This window comes from Tenrec ecaudatus, chromosome 1 (genome assembly GCF_050624435.1).
Source record: "Tenrec ecaudatus isolate mTenEca1 chromosome 1, mTenEca1.hap1, whole genome shotgun sequence".
Classification (NCBI taxonomy): Eukaryota; Metazoa; Chordata; class Mammalia; order Afrosoricida; family Tenrecidae; genus Tenrec; species Tenrec ecaudatus.
This window is the reverse complement of record NC_134530.1, coordinates 59,751,342-59,767,313: the sequence shown is the minus strand read 5'-3', so window position 1 is coordinate 59,767,313 and position 15,972 is coordinate 59,751,342. Positions and strand designations below refer to the sequence as shown.

The following is a 15,972-nucleotide window of genomic DNA, read 5'->3' as shown; positions in this document are numbered from 1 at the left end:
CTTCACCTGAAAAGATTCCGGTTCAGGACACTCCGGGGGTAAGAATCCTTTCTCAGTCACTCCCCATCTACACGGTTCATTCTCCGGATTGCACAGGAAGGGAGCTGCTGAATTCTGGTAGAGGTCAAAGGTCAAAGGCCACCATTCGATTGATACTCGAGCCAGAATATCCGACTCCCCACATCCAACGCGCCTCCAGCTTCCTACAGGCTCGGTTGACAACAGGAACCAGGACCCGCCAACCGAATCCGCATTATACTTGTGGAGCCGGCTGGGAGGCGCTTCGTGATTGGGTGGGAGCAAAGGAGGCGGGGCCTCCTTTAGAAAGGCTCCTTTGGATTGGTGCAAACCACCGAGGGCGTGGCCTCCACTCAGGCTGGGCGCGAAAGATCGAACGGCCGGGAGGAGCTGGAGAAGGCGGGAGCGAGTGGTTCAAGCTGAGGGAACAGGAGGCTGACGGAGCCCTGTGGAGGCAGAAATCATGTCCGGCGAGGTGGTTTCGGAGGTGAGCATACTCACGTCCCTCTAGCCCGGTCTGTGGATGCCCGGCACCCCCGGGTCGGACTGGGAGGGAGACGTGCAAAGGCTGGGGTCGCGGGACTACAGTTCCCGGCGTGCAGCGCGCCGGGCCCAGCCGGGACTGCCCCGCCGACGAGCCCGGGTGGCCCAGACGAGGGTGTCTGTGGGGGGCTCCCGCGCTGGCGTCCTCCTGGCGGCCTGCGAAGCCCCTGGTCCGCGCGGCGCGCTCGGCCGCCGCCCGCCCCTCCTCCGCGCGTCGGTCCCGCGCGCCTTCCCCTTGGCGCGCTTGCTGCTGGGGGAGCCCTTCCTGCGACTGGAACTCCCTCTGCCGTCGAGTCCGGTCGGCCTCCCCACAGGGTTGCCACGGCCGTCGCGTCTGAAGCCGACTGCCAGAGCTCTCGCCCGGGGGCGGTGGGTCGCAGCGCCATCTGTTCGTCACCATTGCGCCGCCGGTGACCCTGAAGAAAGCAAGGCCTAGCCCACCGTCCGCAGCGGTGCGGGTGCCGGGGAGGAAGAGTGGGTCCGGAAGGGGTCTTGGAGGTTACCCTGCTTTGACCCCCTTCCGAACGGACCCAGGAGTGTGGCAGGGCCCGGGTGGTAGCTGGCGACGTTGGGCGTGGAAACCGCGTCAGTCAGTGACCTCTGTTCATGGCCGAGGCCTTGGGTACGGGAGTGACCAGCAACTCCCCAATCCGGGCGATAGTTCACTGGGTCAGACTGGACGCGGGGGCCGAGAGTCTGGTTTCCGAGAGTTAGGGTTGAAAAGCAAAAGCACGAATGCCAAAGATTACATGGTTTGATATTGAACTAAATATCAGCATTTTAAATAAAGGGACAGCTTTCGAGACTTAGCCCGCTCACGTCATCCTCACTTCAGCCGCATAGGTGTTAACATAGGCTTCCTTCCTATTTTGGCTGCCCCTTGGCTTACCCTCTACGGGCCCTGGTGTGGTGGTTCTCAACCTTCCTAGTGCCGCGACCCTTTCATACAGTTCCTCGTGTTGTGTGGTGACCCCAACCATACAATTATTTTCGTTGCTACTTCCTAACTGTAAACTTGTTACTATTATGAATCGGGCAACCCCTGTGAAACGGTCGTTTGACACACACACACACACACACACACACACACACACACACACACACACACACACACACACACACACACACACACACCAACCACCACCACCCCAGCCCCCAAGAGTTTGAGACCCACAGGTTGAGAACCGCTGCCCTGGACTGTTACTGATCCATTGATTACTCACTGCTGTGGAGTCCATTCTGTCTCAGCAACCCGGGAGGGCAGCCCTTGTGGGTTTCCGAAACGGTAATTCTTTCGGGCAGCGGTTCTCAACCTGTGAGTCGCGACCCCTGGGGTGTGTGTGTCGAAAGACCCTTTCACAGGGGTCGCCTAAGAACATCGGAAAACACTGAGACACCGCACCTCTACCCATCTCCAGGAGGGTCTGCCCACATGCTATACCATGCTTCAAGACAAAATTTCATTTATATGTAATTAGAAATATTTCACAATATATAATTATATATTGTTCTTGTGATTCATCACTATGCTTTAATTATGTTCAATTTGTAACAATGAAAATACATCCTGCATATCAGATATTTTACATGACGATTCATAACAGCAAAATGACAGTGATGAAGTAACGATGAAAATAATGTTATGGTTGGGGGGTCACCACAACATGAGGAGCTGTATTAAAGGGTTGCAGCATTAGGAAGGCTGAGAACCACTGCCTCTTCTTTTTTTCTGACAGGCAACTGGTGGTTTCGAACTGCTAACCTTTTGATTGGCAGCCCAGTGGCATCACCACATAGTAAGCGGTGTGTTTACCCAAACACAGGAGTCATTGGAAAATTGAAAAAATTTCCCATTAGAAAAAAGAAACGACTAGTCTTACCACTTTGGATTACATAGAAGATTAACACACTCCTCAGTGATTCTTCAGTACTTATTAACTTTATTATTTTAATACTCGTACCAACCATTCAAATCAGTTTCATCATGATCTGAGAAACCAGTAGGGTAAGGACATGTGCCTGTACCTCCATATCTTGACACTTCTGATTCGGTATCCAGGGACTTAAGGAGACCTGGCATCTAGGGTCAGCTTGGTCATAACTTGTAAAGTCATCTAACACCCACCTTCTCCCGGAAGTGTTTTTATTTGTAACTTTGTATTTGGAAAATTTCCCAACCTAGAGAAGCATTGAGAGATTGGTGTTACAAACCCATTGCCTAACTCCAACGATTATCAAATCATGAGCAATCTTTCATATCCTCATCCACTTTGCCTTCATTAGGTTATTTGGAAGCAGATCCCAGATAACCTATTTGACCCACAAATATATCTCTGGATCTCTAAAAAATAATAGTTTCTAAAAAAATGACCACAAATCTATTGCCACACTTTAAGCATTTGGAATTACTGCTTCACATTAAATATCTACTCAGTGTTCATATTTCTGTGACTCATACATGATCAGAACCCAAACAAACTGCATATTTCTGTGCAATTATGATATAATTGGGGCTTTGAGTGAAAGAGACTTATAATATTCAGTACCTTTATTTTCAGAAATAGAGCGTAAGGGCCCATGCTGAAAGTATACTGGATTAATTTCTTATTCTCTTGTTATATCTCTGAACACTAATAGATAGGTTCTCCATTAGAGAAACCATGTAGTTCTGTAGTTTCTTACTGACATATTCCTCTAGCTCCTGAAGTGGATAGTCTGATTAGATCCTGATTTCATTGCTTTGGCAAGAGTGCTTCACAGGTGTCGGTTACTTCTGTCAGGTGGCACAAAGTTACGGGTGGTTTCATTGTGCTTTCAGCAGGCCACTGTCTATTGCTTGGATCTGTTGTTTGATTAAACTCACCCAAACTCGCTGCCATCACATCAGTGCTAACTCAGCGACTTTATAGGACAGGGTAGAACTACCCCTGTCAGTTTCCGAGACTACTCTACAGGAGTAGAAAGCCCGTCTTTCTCCCGGGGAGCAGCTGGTGGTTTCAAACTGCTCGCCCACCTTGTAACCATTACACCACCAGGTTCCTTGTTATTTGATAGGAGATGACTAAAATTGTGATCATCTAATTCTATTATTCTCTTTCACTGATTAGTTCGGATATTTCTCTAAGAGGAACTTCTCCTCATCAGTCATTTGTACGTACTGAGTTCAGACAGGGAAAGCATCATGCATTCTTGATTCTTTTACTTATTCAAAATAAACAGTTGGTTCTGTGAAACCAACTTGCCACTGACCTTTCCATTAGAAGGCAAGAGTTAAACCATGGCATCACCTTTTGATTCTATTGTTGTTAGGTACTACTGAGTCAATTCTGACTCACAGTGACCCTGTATACAACAGAACACCGTCTGGGTCTGCCCCGTCCTCAGAATGACTATGTTTCAGCCACTGTTTCAGTCCATCTCATTGAGTGTTTTCCTCTTCCCTGACCATATTCTTTACCAAGCATGATGCCCTTCAGGGATTGGACCCTCCTGATGGCATATCTAAAGTATGTGAGACAAAGTCTTACCATCCTTGGTTTTAAGGAACATTCTGGCTGTACTTATTCCAACTTAGACTTGGTTGTTCTTTTGGCAGAATATAGTTAATATTCTTTCTTCACCAACACCCCAAATTGAAGGCATTTATACTTCCTCTTTGGTCTTCCTTATTTATTGTCCAGCATTCACATGCATATGAAGTAATCGAAAATGCTTTGGCATGAGCCGGGTGTACCTTAGTCTTCAAAGTGATGTCTTTGCTTTTTAAAGAGATCTTTTTTGCAGCAGAACTGTCCAGTGAAATACATCATTTAATTTCCTGAGTTCTACTTCTGTGAGCATTGACTGTGGATCCAAGTAAAAACGAAATCCTTGACAACTTAAGTCTTTTCTCTTTTATCATGATGTTATTTATTGGTCCAGTTGTTAGGATTTTTATGCCTGGTGACATAGTGGTTACGAGTCTGGCTGCTAACTGCAAGGTTGGCATGTTGAAACCACCAGCCACTTCTCTGGAGAAAGACTGGACTTTCTATTCCCATAAAAGGTCTCAGAAACTCAGAGGGCCAGTTCTACCCTGTCTGTCCTATAGGGTTGCTATCAGTTGGTACAAGTGAATTTGGTTTTGTTTTTTTTATACTAGAGTGTAATCCATTTTCAGTAAATGTCACAAGTCCTCTTCACTTTCAGCCTATTACAGGCTATTAATGAGTCGTCTTCCCATCCTGAAGGCATCTAGTATAGCTTCTTGGTCGGTTCTGTGGTGTCCCTTAAAGGTTATCATTGAAGCTTTTTTGTTTTTAGTTGGAGGGATGATATTAAACATTTCATATCAAACCATTATCTTAGTTCTTTCCTAGTTCTTTCAGGATGATTCCATGATACTTTGTATACCATTATGTGCTTGGAGCATTCTGTCACCTGTCGGCTAATGCAAAGTATATTCATATTTTCTAGGTTCATCTAGAAATCAGTGATCCCAAACTCATTTCACAAGAGGAAGTAAATAGTCCATCAGACAGTGGACAAGGCAGCTTGGATACAAATGGTGCCTCAAGTGAAAGAGGTTTGAAAAATCTTAAGTATTTTTTTTTCTTTTCAGAAATAGAACATGAAAACTGGTATTAAAATGATTTAAATATTTCCTTGATTTACTAAAGTATTAATGTTCTATTTTGTCTTATTTATAAAAGCAAAAGGCAGTATGTGTGCCTTTTTGAAAATAGCAATTTCGATTACATTATTGATATAATAATTGGTATAAAATACCTATCCCATTGCCTGGGTGAATGCATTACTCTTGGTTGAATAACAAAACAATTTTTGACACCTTTAAGAGGATTAGAACAATGATGTATGACTCAACTTTACACCTTGTAAATATATATATAATTATGTTTCTCAGTAAGCGAACCCCGCCCCCTCCCGGGAAAAGTGTTTTTAAAATGTATTTTTATATTTGCTTTACTACATTCAGTTCTAATTGTTGTTAAAAATTTTTTTTACAGGTAACAATTACTTGTATAATTGCATATCTTTTTGAGGGCGAGAACAATAAAGAGGTGGCTAAATACTTTTATTTTTGTAATTGTGTTTCCTTCAGATTCAGATGAAGAGATTTTTGTAAGTAAGAAATCAAAAAGCAAGAAGGCGCTACACGACAGTGATTCTGAAGTGGAAGACATAAATGCCTCTCCAGAGCACACTACCTGGAACAATGCAGAGGAGGAAAATAAGGAGAACATATATGCTGGCAAAAAAGGAAAAGTCAAAAGAATTTACAAAACTCTGGCCAGCAGTGATGACAGTGACATCGAGGAGTCTTTCTGTCAGAAAAATCTGGAAACCCAGGCAACACTTGGCATAGAATTGGATCACCAGTCAGAAAAGTCTGTGAACAGTACAGTTGACAGAAAGATTTCCAGAAAATCTGTATGTGATAAGGGAGAAATTGGGGAGAAAGCAAGAGTAAAATCAAAGAGAAGACTTGAGAAAGAGGAAAAAAAGATGCAAAAAATTAGGCAGCTAAAAAAGAAGGCAACAAACAATGAGGTACAGTTTATTTATTGTGTGCCAATTAACCTCGTTATCTTCCGAGACAGTGGTTCTAAGTCCCTGAGACCAGTAAGTCTTTCTGTCAAGATGTTGGTTATAACTAAGAAGTACATTTTAAATAAGGTACATCTTAAAGAAGTTGACTATTTCAGAGGCAGACTGACATTTTAGAAAAATTAGCTTTCATTTTTAAGATTGTTCCTGCACTCAGAACATAGCAGAGTTGATCGCTTTGCATTGGGAGTAATGGGGTATGTGAAGTCTTGTTGATCTCATTCTCCATATGGGATGTGCAGAGAGACTGCTGAATAAATGGGTTTCTGGGTTTGTTTTTTGTTTGATAAACTCGTGGCATAGTCCTTTGCTGTTCTCAATAGATGATTTACTTCAAAGGAGGATTTCTCATGAATCCGTTGTCAGAAGTCTTGTCTGCTAACCAAAAAAAGAAAGTTTTTGAGTTTTATAAACTATTTAATAAGCCCTGGCTCTGAACTGTGAGAGCCATGTCTCTATAGGTGTGCCTTGTTTTCCAGGTTTTCCAAGTTTTCTGTTGTTAATACAGTGTGGTTTCAGCCCTTTCCTCTTGCTTGGGTTAGTGGAAAATATTTGAGTTTTTCTTCTCTGACAGGTTCTGAGGCTTTACTTTAGTGAAACATACTTGACTGCTAAGGGGAAGGGCTAGGTGGTACTGTCTGTCCCTTGGATGCTGGAGGTATCCAGGGAAGCTGCAAAAGCAGATCCGTAACACCTCGTCCTCGATTATGGGCTACAGTACAAAAGTTTTCCATTACCAGGAGGGCGCTGAAGGGTTTTTCCTGTATTGTGGGCGGGAATAGGGCAAATGGAAGCCTATGAGCTAGAGTAGTGATTCTCAACCTGTGGGTCACGACCCCTTTGGGGGGTGGGGGGATAAATGACCCTTTCACAAGGGGTTGCCCAATTGGGTCTCCCGATTCATAACAGCAAAATTAGTTATGAAGTAGTAACAAAAATAATTTTATGGTTGTGATCACCACAACATAAGGAACAGTATGAAAGGGTCACAGCACGAGGAAGGTTTAACCACTGAGCTAGAGGCACCTAGCAAGATAGGCCTTGTGATCTTTGCCCAAAAAATCAGCCTTAAAAACCCTGTGGAGCACCGTTTCACTCTGACACCCACGGGGGTACCATGAGTCAGAGCCAACTCAATGCCAACTGGTATTTAATAAGTTCTTAGTGACGTTTCCAAAAAAATAGTGGTTATCAACTTAATTTTTGACAATAAATAAAACCAGAGCTTAAAAAAAAACACACAAGGGGGTGGAAGAAGAGCTGATATCAAGGGCTCAATAGAAAGTAAGAAAGTAACTGTCTAGAAAAGAATGATGGCAACACATGTACAAATATGTCTGATATAATTGATGTATGTATTATAATAAGCATTGTAAGAGTCCTACATAAAATGATAAAAAAATAAATAAATGAACTAAAAACAAAAACCAGAGCTTGCCTTTCAAAAGATAATTGCAGATTAGGACCCATTGAGAATGTTCTAGAATACCACGTACTTGTCTGCTGATAAAATATAAGCCTTTTCTGGCCTGAACCAAATTTTCATAGGATGTTTTGTGATACTGGATTCTAAACTGGTTGGATTTTGTTTTTCCTTTATATATTATCCAGGAAGAGAGTATGGAACAGCCGTTAAATGATAGCGGCTGCCTTCTTGTGGATAATGACCTTTTTGAAACTGGATTGGAGGAGGAAAATCATTCTCCACTGGAAGATGAAGAGTCATTAGAATCCATAAGGGCAGCAATGAAAAAAAAAGTTAAAAAGCATAAGGCAAGTAAAAGGGTGATCTCAGTTAAAATTTATCCAAACTGCTGCTAACTCTTGCATTTTTAAAATTAATGTTTACAGTTGCAACCTTTTCTCCCTTTCTTTTTAACTTGGGAAAGAGATGTGTCAACTGACTTAAGTTTTTCAGCTATTAATTTCGGAGACTTGTTGTACAAACCTGTTAAGTTGTTTGAACATGAGTATTTCGTTACTGCCCTTTTAGGAATGTTAGGCTAGTTAAGTAAGATCCTGTATGGTGTAGTCAAAAGCAGGTTATAAATCTGAGACTCCTTTGGGCTCTAAGAAATGGACCCTATAGAACTTCAGGAAGGGAATCCAAGAGAAGCTCTATCAGCCAAAGCACTGAGTGTCTAGTAGCAGCAGTGGTCTAACACTTCTCTCTGCTCTGTGGGATTTGTTGGCCCTCCCTAAGGAAAGATGTCAGCGCGACAGAAGAAATGAGGGTTTAGACTTTTCTTTTCTTTTTTTCACACATACAGTTTGTTTTCTGGGCATTATTGGATGCCATGTGCTTCTGTTTGATAATTATTCATTTATTTTTAATAGAGCCTGATGCAATGTTGGAGTTCAAACTCAGTCTTTGAGTAAGAAGCATCATCTTACTTTAGTTAAGCTTTTGTCCATGCTAATTAGTTTTCTCTTTTAGAAAAAGGGACCATCTCTGGAGAGTGGACTCTGTTCACGTGAAGAAGAAACTGAGTTGCCAGAAGGCTCTACGAGGAAGGTGAGGTGTAGTCCTATGCAGTAGTCATGCAGCCTTTGGGCTCTTTTCTCATCAGGAGATTATAGTCTTCTTGGGGGATAAACATTTTGCCTCATCTATCATAATATTTTCCTGGTACCCAACATGTTGCTTTGTGCCTACTAGGAATCCAAATATGGGCTGGATTGAATTAATTCTCTTAAGATTTGCAAATTAATGAGTTCCTTGAGTTTATATTGTATTTAATTTATTAACGCTTATTGTTCTTCTTGCAACCTCTTTCTTAAAGAGAGCAAACGCTGGAGGGATGAACACCTGTGTTTCTGAATAATCCCAGTAACATAGTTTCCATTTTTTGTTTTCTTTAAGGAAAGGAAAGCAGCCAAGTTAAGTAAGGAAGCATTAAAAAAACTGCATAGTGAGACTCAGCGCCTTATTCGAGGTAATGCAAACAAGGACAGTGAACTTGAAGACAAATACCGTAGTTCTTTGGAAGCTCGTTGTGGATGTTGGGGTTTTTGGTTTTTTTTTTAACTTTTCATATGAGCTATAAATCTAGTATCAAGTTTAGAATTAATCTTGATGAATGACTGTTTTCTAAAAGCCATAGAACATTTGTATAAATTGAGCATGTTTCCAGAACTCTAGTGGAGGTCATGAGCACTTGTTTTTGTTTTAAAGGGCTGTCTGTGGACTAGCTGTATCAGGAGCTCCTGGGAGTTTTTCAAAGATAGATATTCCGAGACCTCACACAGATCCAATTCAATAAATTTGGAATGGGGTCCAAGAATCAATATTTTAAAATTTTGATTCACCACAGGTACCATTTTGATTCACCACAGGTTTAAGGACCCAGGTTTCCAGGAAGCCTCTTTTTGTACTTTGACCCTCCCTTTGTTAATATGGAGATTGTTTTCAGTTTCTGGTGTTGGACTCACTTAGCTGGTTAGTTGACTATAAAATGACATTTCAGAATGTGTAATATTTGCTTTTGCTTGTTTTGCTCCATATGATAGAGTCTGCACTTAATCTTCCATATCACATGCCTGAGAATAAGACCATTCATGATTTCTTCAAACGTAAACCCCGACCCACTTGCCAAGGAAATGCCAGGGCGCTGCTGAAGTAAGAACCCGCTTTCCTTGTGATTATACTTTTATTTAGCATTCAGTTTTGTAGCAAACATCTGGCATAAAGAATTTTGATTCTTCACTCCCTTGGAACTGGTTTGGCAGATTCATTGTGTGTTTCAGGCTTAGGATACTTTTAAACTGCAGTTCCTCTTCCCTTCTCTAGGTCAACTAAGTATCAGCCAAGCCGTAACAAGGAGGCCATAAGCACTGCAAATACAACTGAGATGAACAGTGACGCCCACAGCAAGAGTTCCGAGCAAGCAGCAGGCACAGAATATGAAATGGAAATAAATCCACCTCCTGCAGCAATAAAGGAACCTCAGATCACTGCTGGAGCAGATGAATCTTGCCATCAGGATTTGGTGGGAAGTGACACACTAGAAATTCAGGACAAACAGACTGATGCTTCTGAGGGTAGCTCAGTGGAACCAAAGAAACCCGGCCTCCTGGGACCCCAGGAGGGTGAAGAGTATCAGACTGACAGGCTTGTAGCACCTGAACCTCATGCCCCTGAGGAGGAAGAAGGCATGAAAAAACCTGAAGAAGCAGATGGCAAAGTGGAGGAGCCAAGGCAGCAAACTAAGTCAGCAGGCACTGTGCCACCTGAAAAAGCCAGGCGGTTTACACTGGATAGACTTAAGCAACTGGGAGTAGATGTTTCTATTAAACCTCGGCTAGGTGCTGATGAAAAATCGTTCGTGATACTTGATGAACCTGAAACCAACAGAGGTAATCCTTTAAATGCTGGAGAATAGCTTTCAATTAGTTACTTTTGTGGAGGACAGGGAACAGAGGAGAAACTGATACACATGATCTTGTTCTGTGTCGATGGTAGTTGTTATTGGGTGCCATCAAGTTGATTCAGACCCACAGCAACCCTGGCAAACTTATGACGATGGGATTTGACCGGTATCCATTGCAGATCTACAGACATAGCAGATGCAGCTCGAATCCCATCTACATAAGCTTGCCAGGTTATCAGGATGGTGTCAGCCTTGTTTAAAATGGCAGCTGGTAGATAGATACTCTGCAAAAGAGGTGCATTGCTGTTCCAGTCTGGGGAGGGTGTGTGTCAAATCTTATTAAGATATTCTTAACAACCTTTAGTCCATCGCAGCTAAAAAGAGCTAGTTTTATTTTGCTTCAATATCAGAGCACTGGTTCACTAAGATGTTAAGTCAGTGCCCCATGTGTGTCAAGAGTGGAACCGTGCACTGTCGGCGGGCCTGTCAATCTCCTGGTTGCTCTTTCAGAAGTCAATTGCCAGGCCTTTCTTCTAAAGTACCTTAGGGGGGACTCAAACCACCAACCTTTTGGTTAGTAGTCTAGTGTTTAGCCACTTGCACCACCCAGGAAGCCCAAAGGGATGGCTAAAGGAAAGGTTGGCGGGTAGGTGTAGGAAATGACCTGTTTGCTGCCTTCCCATTACACTGAATAGGGGGGGGGGGGTGTCTCAATTTATTTCTGTGTTTTATAGCTTCTATAGAGGATGGCCCATTGTAGGCATTCATATTTTGTGAATGAATGCATACATGGATGAGCCTTCAAAACTGAATTCAAGGACTATTAAATTGATAAACTGCCCTGTCTCTTGTGGATAGAGGTGCTTCATCCTCTGTGTGGAGACGATGTGACATTATGGAGAAGTTTACGTTTGGTTTGGTTTTATAAATCATTTTATTGGGAGCTCTTACAGCTCTTAGCACAATCCTGTACATATGTTGCCATCATCATTTTCAAAACATTTTCTTTCTACTTGAGCCCTTGATATCAGCTTCTCATTTCCCCCCTCCCTTTCCCACCCTTCCTTCCTCAACTTCAGTTGAAGTTTTATAACCATGACCTAAAACTCACTGCCATCGCACCAATTCTGACTCAGATAGCAACCCTACATAGTTTCTGACACTGTAACTCCTTATGGGAGAGACAACTCCCATCTTGCTTTTGTGGAGTGGCTGGTGTGTTAGAATCGTTGACCTGCCTTTTAGCAACCCAAAGCCTAACCCACTGGGCCACCAGGGCTCCTTTCTATAGCTAGAGCAGGATTAAAATCTGCACTTTGTTGCTTAGTGTTTAACTTCAGGGTGCTAATTGACCTCTTTAAACCATGTCTTTAAAAAAAGAAAATACTAGTACTATCTGACTCACAGGATTATACTCACTGCCATCGAGTCAATGCCGACTCAGTGACCCTATAGGACAGGGTAGAACTGTCCTGCATAGAACTCTAGTGACTATAAATCATTGAAACAATGCTTACAAATGGGTAGCATAAAGAAGCACTCAAAAATTGGCCACTGCTTCCTCTGTTATTAGTGCAATTGTTTATATCAAGACTCGTTCATTAAATAGTTTATTGTTGGCATTGCTGTCAGCCAGTGTCTGGCTTGTATGCTATGCTTAGTGAGTCTTGTTGATTGAATGGATGGGCCTTTTCAAAGTGGAGAGAAGTGCAAACTTGGAAAGGACACAATGCTCAGTGCATGTTGGGGGGGACCTTGAGCAAAGAAGCATGAGAATGAGTTGTTGAGGGAACGTTTGTTAATGAACCCGACCCATAAGTTATCTAAACAGTTCCAAACAGACGGAAGGGAAGAAACCTTTTTTGAGTACCTGTACTAGACACTAAGAAGTCTTGGTGGTGTAGTGGGTTACCCACTGGGAGAGCTGCAAGCTCTGAACTTCATGCCTACTAGTGGCTCCTCACCTTGGGAGAGGGATGAGGCCATCTGCTCCTGTGATGATTTAGTCAACGGAGCTCAAAGGAACCCCTCTACTTTAGTCCTTTAAGGTCACTGTGAGCCAGAGCTGACTCAGTGGCAGTGGCTGTTTGAATATTAGACACTGATAGGTTCCTGGCTAATCCTCATAAAGGTCCCTGGTGGTGCAGTGGCTAAGTGCTTGGCTGCTAGCAGAAAGGTCAGCAGTTGGAATCCAGCAGCCACTCTAGGAAACGCGAAGGCCGTTTTCTGTAAAGATTCCAACCCTGGAAGCCCTATGTGGCACTTCCGCTCTACCCTACAGGCTTCCTGTGAGTTGAAATGAACTCATTCTCATAGCCCATTTGTTAGTTTGCAAAATGGGAGAATGAGGCTTCAAGAGGTGAGGTAGTTTCTCCTGCATATTACTCTTGATGTATTCAGGGACTGCAGCACAGTGTCTGGCATAGAGTAGGCACTTGTTCCATGGCATTTGTGGAGCTGAGGATCAGCTCATTCATTTTATTCACTAAGTGTTTGACTAGCACTGTTAGGTGCTATCCAGGAAGGTCCCAAAAGTTCCTGAAAGAATTCTAGTATCTTTTAATTTTATTTTTTACATGGGCTTTTTGAAACTCCCTTATATATTACAAATAAAACAATCCTTGTTCTTAATTTAAGTCTGGCAGGAGTGACAGATAAGTGAGCAGCCCGTTAGTGTACTAGCTGATCGGTTTGCACTTGTGTGGGGGCATTGAGACCCAGGTAAGGGGGGTACCTCGAGTGAACTGAAAGGAGCTGTACCTGAACTGAGTGCTAAAGGCTGAATAGGAGACCCCAAGGCAGAGAGATGAGGGGACTTTTCTTGGTGGAGGGGACAGAGATGAGAGAACTGATTTGCTTGAAGTGAAGATTATCAGGGGATTGGGGATGCAGGGGTGAGTCAGACAATAGGATGTTTAGGTATGCTGGGAGCTTGAACTCTCCCTTTTTGTGAGTAGAGGACTATTTTTAGCCAGGAAAATCTATGACCCCAACAGATTTTCATTTTAGGAAGTTCCATCTGGTGGCTAGTGTGGCAGTTGCACTGGAAATGGGAAGGGGTATGCGGGAAGACAGTGGGGAACCCTCTGTTTTCTTAATTTTGTGTAGGTTTCCATGAGAAAATGCATGCAGATTTAAAATTTGGGGTACCAGAAATCTCTCTCCCATCTTCTGCAGTAACATAGTAGATGATCCCTGCCCTTTTCCTTTTCCTTTCTGGGCTAAGAGTCACAGGAATGCAGACAGCCCGAGCTCCAAGCTCCTGATGGAGATGAGCTGGGGCCGAGACTTTTCACATCCAGAGTTGATGAAAGGCACTGGGCAAAGGCAAGTGGAGGGAGAAGAGCTTGAACGGGTTCCACCATGAGGAGTTTGATCGTTGAGTCATGTGGTAAAGGGCAAGGAAGGGGTGGGTTCCTGAGTAGCTTAAAACATACTGGCACCCATGAGGACCTACCTGTTTTCTCTTTCTACTGCGCCCCCTCCTCCCTCTTGTGACTCTCAACCATATCACCTTACTGGACCACTGTAAGACGGAGGCAACATGTGTAGCTTGTCTCCCTACTCTTGTTTGTAATATAGCCCCACAGCCCTCTCGAATGTAGTCTTTACTTTTGAGGTTTCGGAATTAAGAGATTTGCTTCCAATTCTTTTCTGTTACTACTAAGTACCGTAGGAAAAGAGAAAACAATACCAAAAAATTAAAATTGCATGGAGGCGCTTATCACAAAGTCACTGAAGTATGACTAAAGTGGATGTTTAGAAAGATCACCAAATTCAGGGTCCTGGACATTTTATCAAGGGCAAGCCACACGGATATATCCAGATTCTTTCAACCCCAAAGGAGATTTTTCTTCTTTTTGGTTCCTTTCTCTTTGTAGCTGCCAACTCTCACACAACAGATTCCACTATAGTGTGATGTGTTAGGCAAAGTGAGTAAGGGATGGTGCCAGGCAGCAGCTGGCTGAGTGAGAAAATTCTAAGCAATAACATTAGGGAAGAGAGGGAAGAAAGGTTCTATGATCATGGGACTGCTGATCTTACTCTCCTGGTATACATATTTACATTTCTGTATAACTAGCTTGGTGTTTATTTGCATCTTTTTAAAAAATCCTTGCCTACATTTTAGTAAGATAGCTGATAAATAATGAAGCACTCAAAATAAACAATAAAGGAGAGACTGAAATCCCTGGAAAATGAAGCCCCTGAATAGGTGAAAAGAATGGTGTTTGTTTCTTTCAATTTAATACATCTTTTTAGAATTTAATATATACATATATTTAGAAGCTCCCAGTATAAGTGTCTCTGTTAAAGTCTATGGTTTTTGAAGCACAGTGAGGAAGAACTGTTGTGTTGAGTCTTACAAGGGTATTTATTGTTGGTTTCTCTGAATAGGGGGTGGTTTTTTCCTTGTAACTTTCTTGAAATACAGAACTTAGCTTACCATTCTTACATGGAATCCAAAAAGAATGCATTTGAACATCACAAACTGACCAACTTTCCGGTATTTGGGTTTAGAACTGGAAGCCCTGAAGCAGCGTTTCTGGAAGCATGCTCATCCAGCAGCCAAGGCGAGGGTCAGTCAGAAGGTGAATGTGAATGTCATCGTGAGAGAAGTGGGCATGGATGGAAAGGAAGAGCTGAAGGCAGATGTGGTGCCTGTGACTTTGGCAGCTGAGAAACTGGACGCAGCGAGCCACGCCAAGCCAGGTATCTGAGTCCTCAGGTGTTTGCCATTTGCTTTGTTCGCTGACAGGCCTTTTTGGCTACTGAGAGCGGTGAAAAGTGAGGGGATCTTTGTTTTTGGAGCTTGGGAAATTGGACTGCTATACTTCTGGCATGATCCGTGTATAACATTGCCTCGAGGTGTAGGGTAGGCAGGATGATTTTATTTCCTGAAATATCTTGTGTCTTCCTATGTAAAGTATTATGTATCCGTTACAGAAAATACTAGAAATAATTAAAAAACACCCACAGTCCTGTATCAGAGACAGCCATGATAGCCATTCTCATCCTTTGAAGTTCTCTTCTTCATGTGTTGATGCCTATGTTTTTAAAAACTAAAACATACTTTGTATATTGCTTTGTAATCTGCTTTTTAAAATACCGTGTATTATAGACAGGTCTGTTAGACTCTGCTCCCACCCCTCCCACATACTCAGTGAAAATACAAGTAATGTATCACATAGAAAAAACAGAAACATTAGGGGAAAAAAAGGATATAAAAGGGAAAATTAGTCTTCTCAAAGTTACCATCAATAATTTCTTGCATTTCATTCTATGAACGTGTGTGTGTGTGTTGAACATTTACTCTTCTGTCAGGTACTGTGCTAGGTGCTTACCATGGGCTATATCACTTAACCTACACAGCCCTATGAGGTATGATGTTAGACTCTTCATTCCGTGTGTATGAGGAAAGTTGCTAAATGCAATG

At 42.7% G+C, this 15,972-nt stretch overlaps 1 protein-coding gene across 1 annotated transcript in view; it reads left to right on the top strand.

Moving 5' to 3' along the window:
- The first annotated feature begins 365 nt into the window (after positions 1–365).
- The window catches only part of CLSPN (claspin), a 30,737-nt gene continuing 15,130 nt past the window's right edge, over positions 366–15,972 (top strand). The window contains exons 1-9 of the mRNA XM_075553838.1: positions 366–505; positions 5,017–5,125; positions 5,663–6,111; positions 7,780–7,941; positions 8,606–8,683; positions 9,032–9,104; positions 9,679–9,787; positions 9,959–10,524; positions 15,057–15,248. Coding sequence (XP_075409953.1) covers positions 482–505; positions 5,017–5,125; positions 5,663–6,111; positions 7,780–7,941; positions 8,606–8,683; positions 9,032–9,104; positions 9,679–9,787; positions 9,959–10,524; positions 15,057–15,248 — 1,762 coding nt within the window. The 5' untranslated portion in view covers positions 366–481. The remainder of the gene's footprint in view (positions 506–5,016; positions 5,126–5,662; positions 6,112–7,779; positions 7,942–8,605; positions 8,684–9,031; positions 9,105–9,678; positions 9,788–9,958; positions 10,525–15,056; positions 15,249–15,972) is intronic.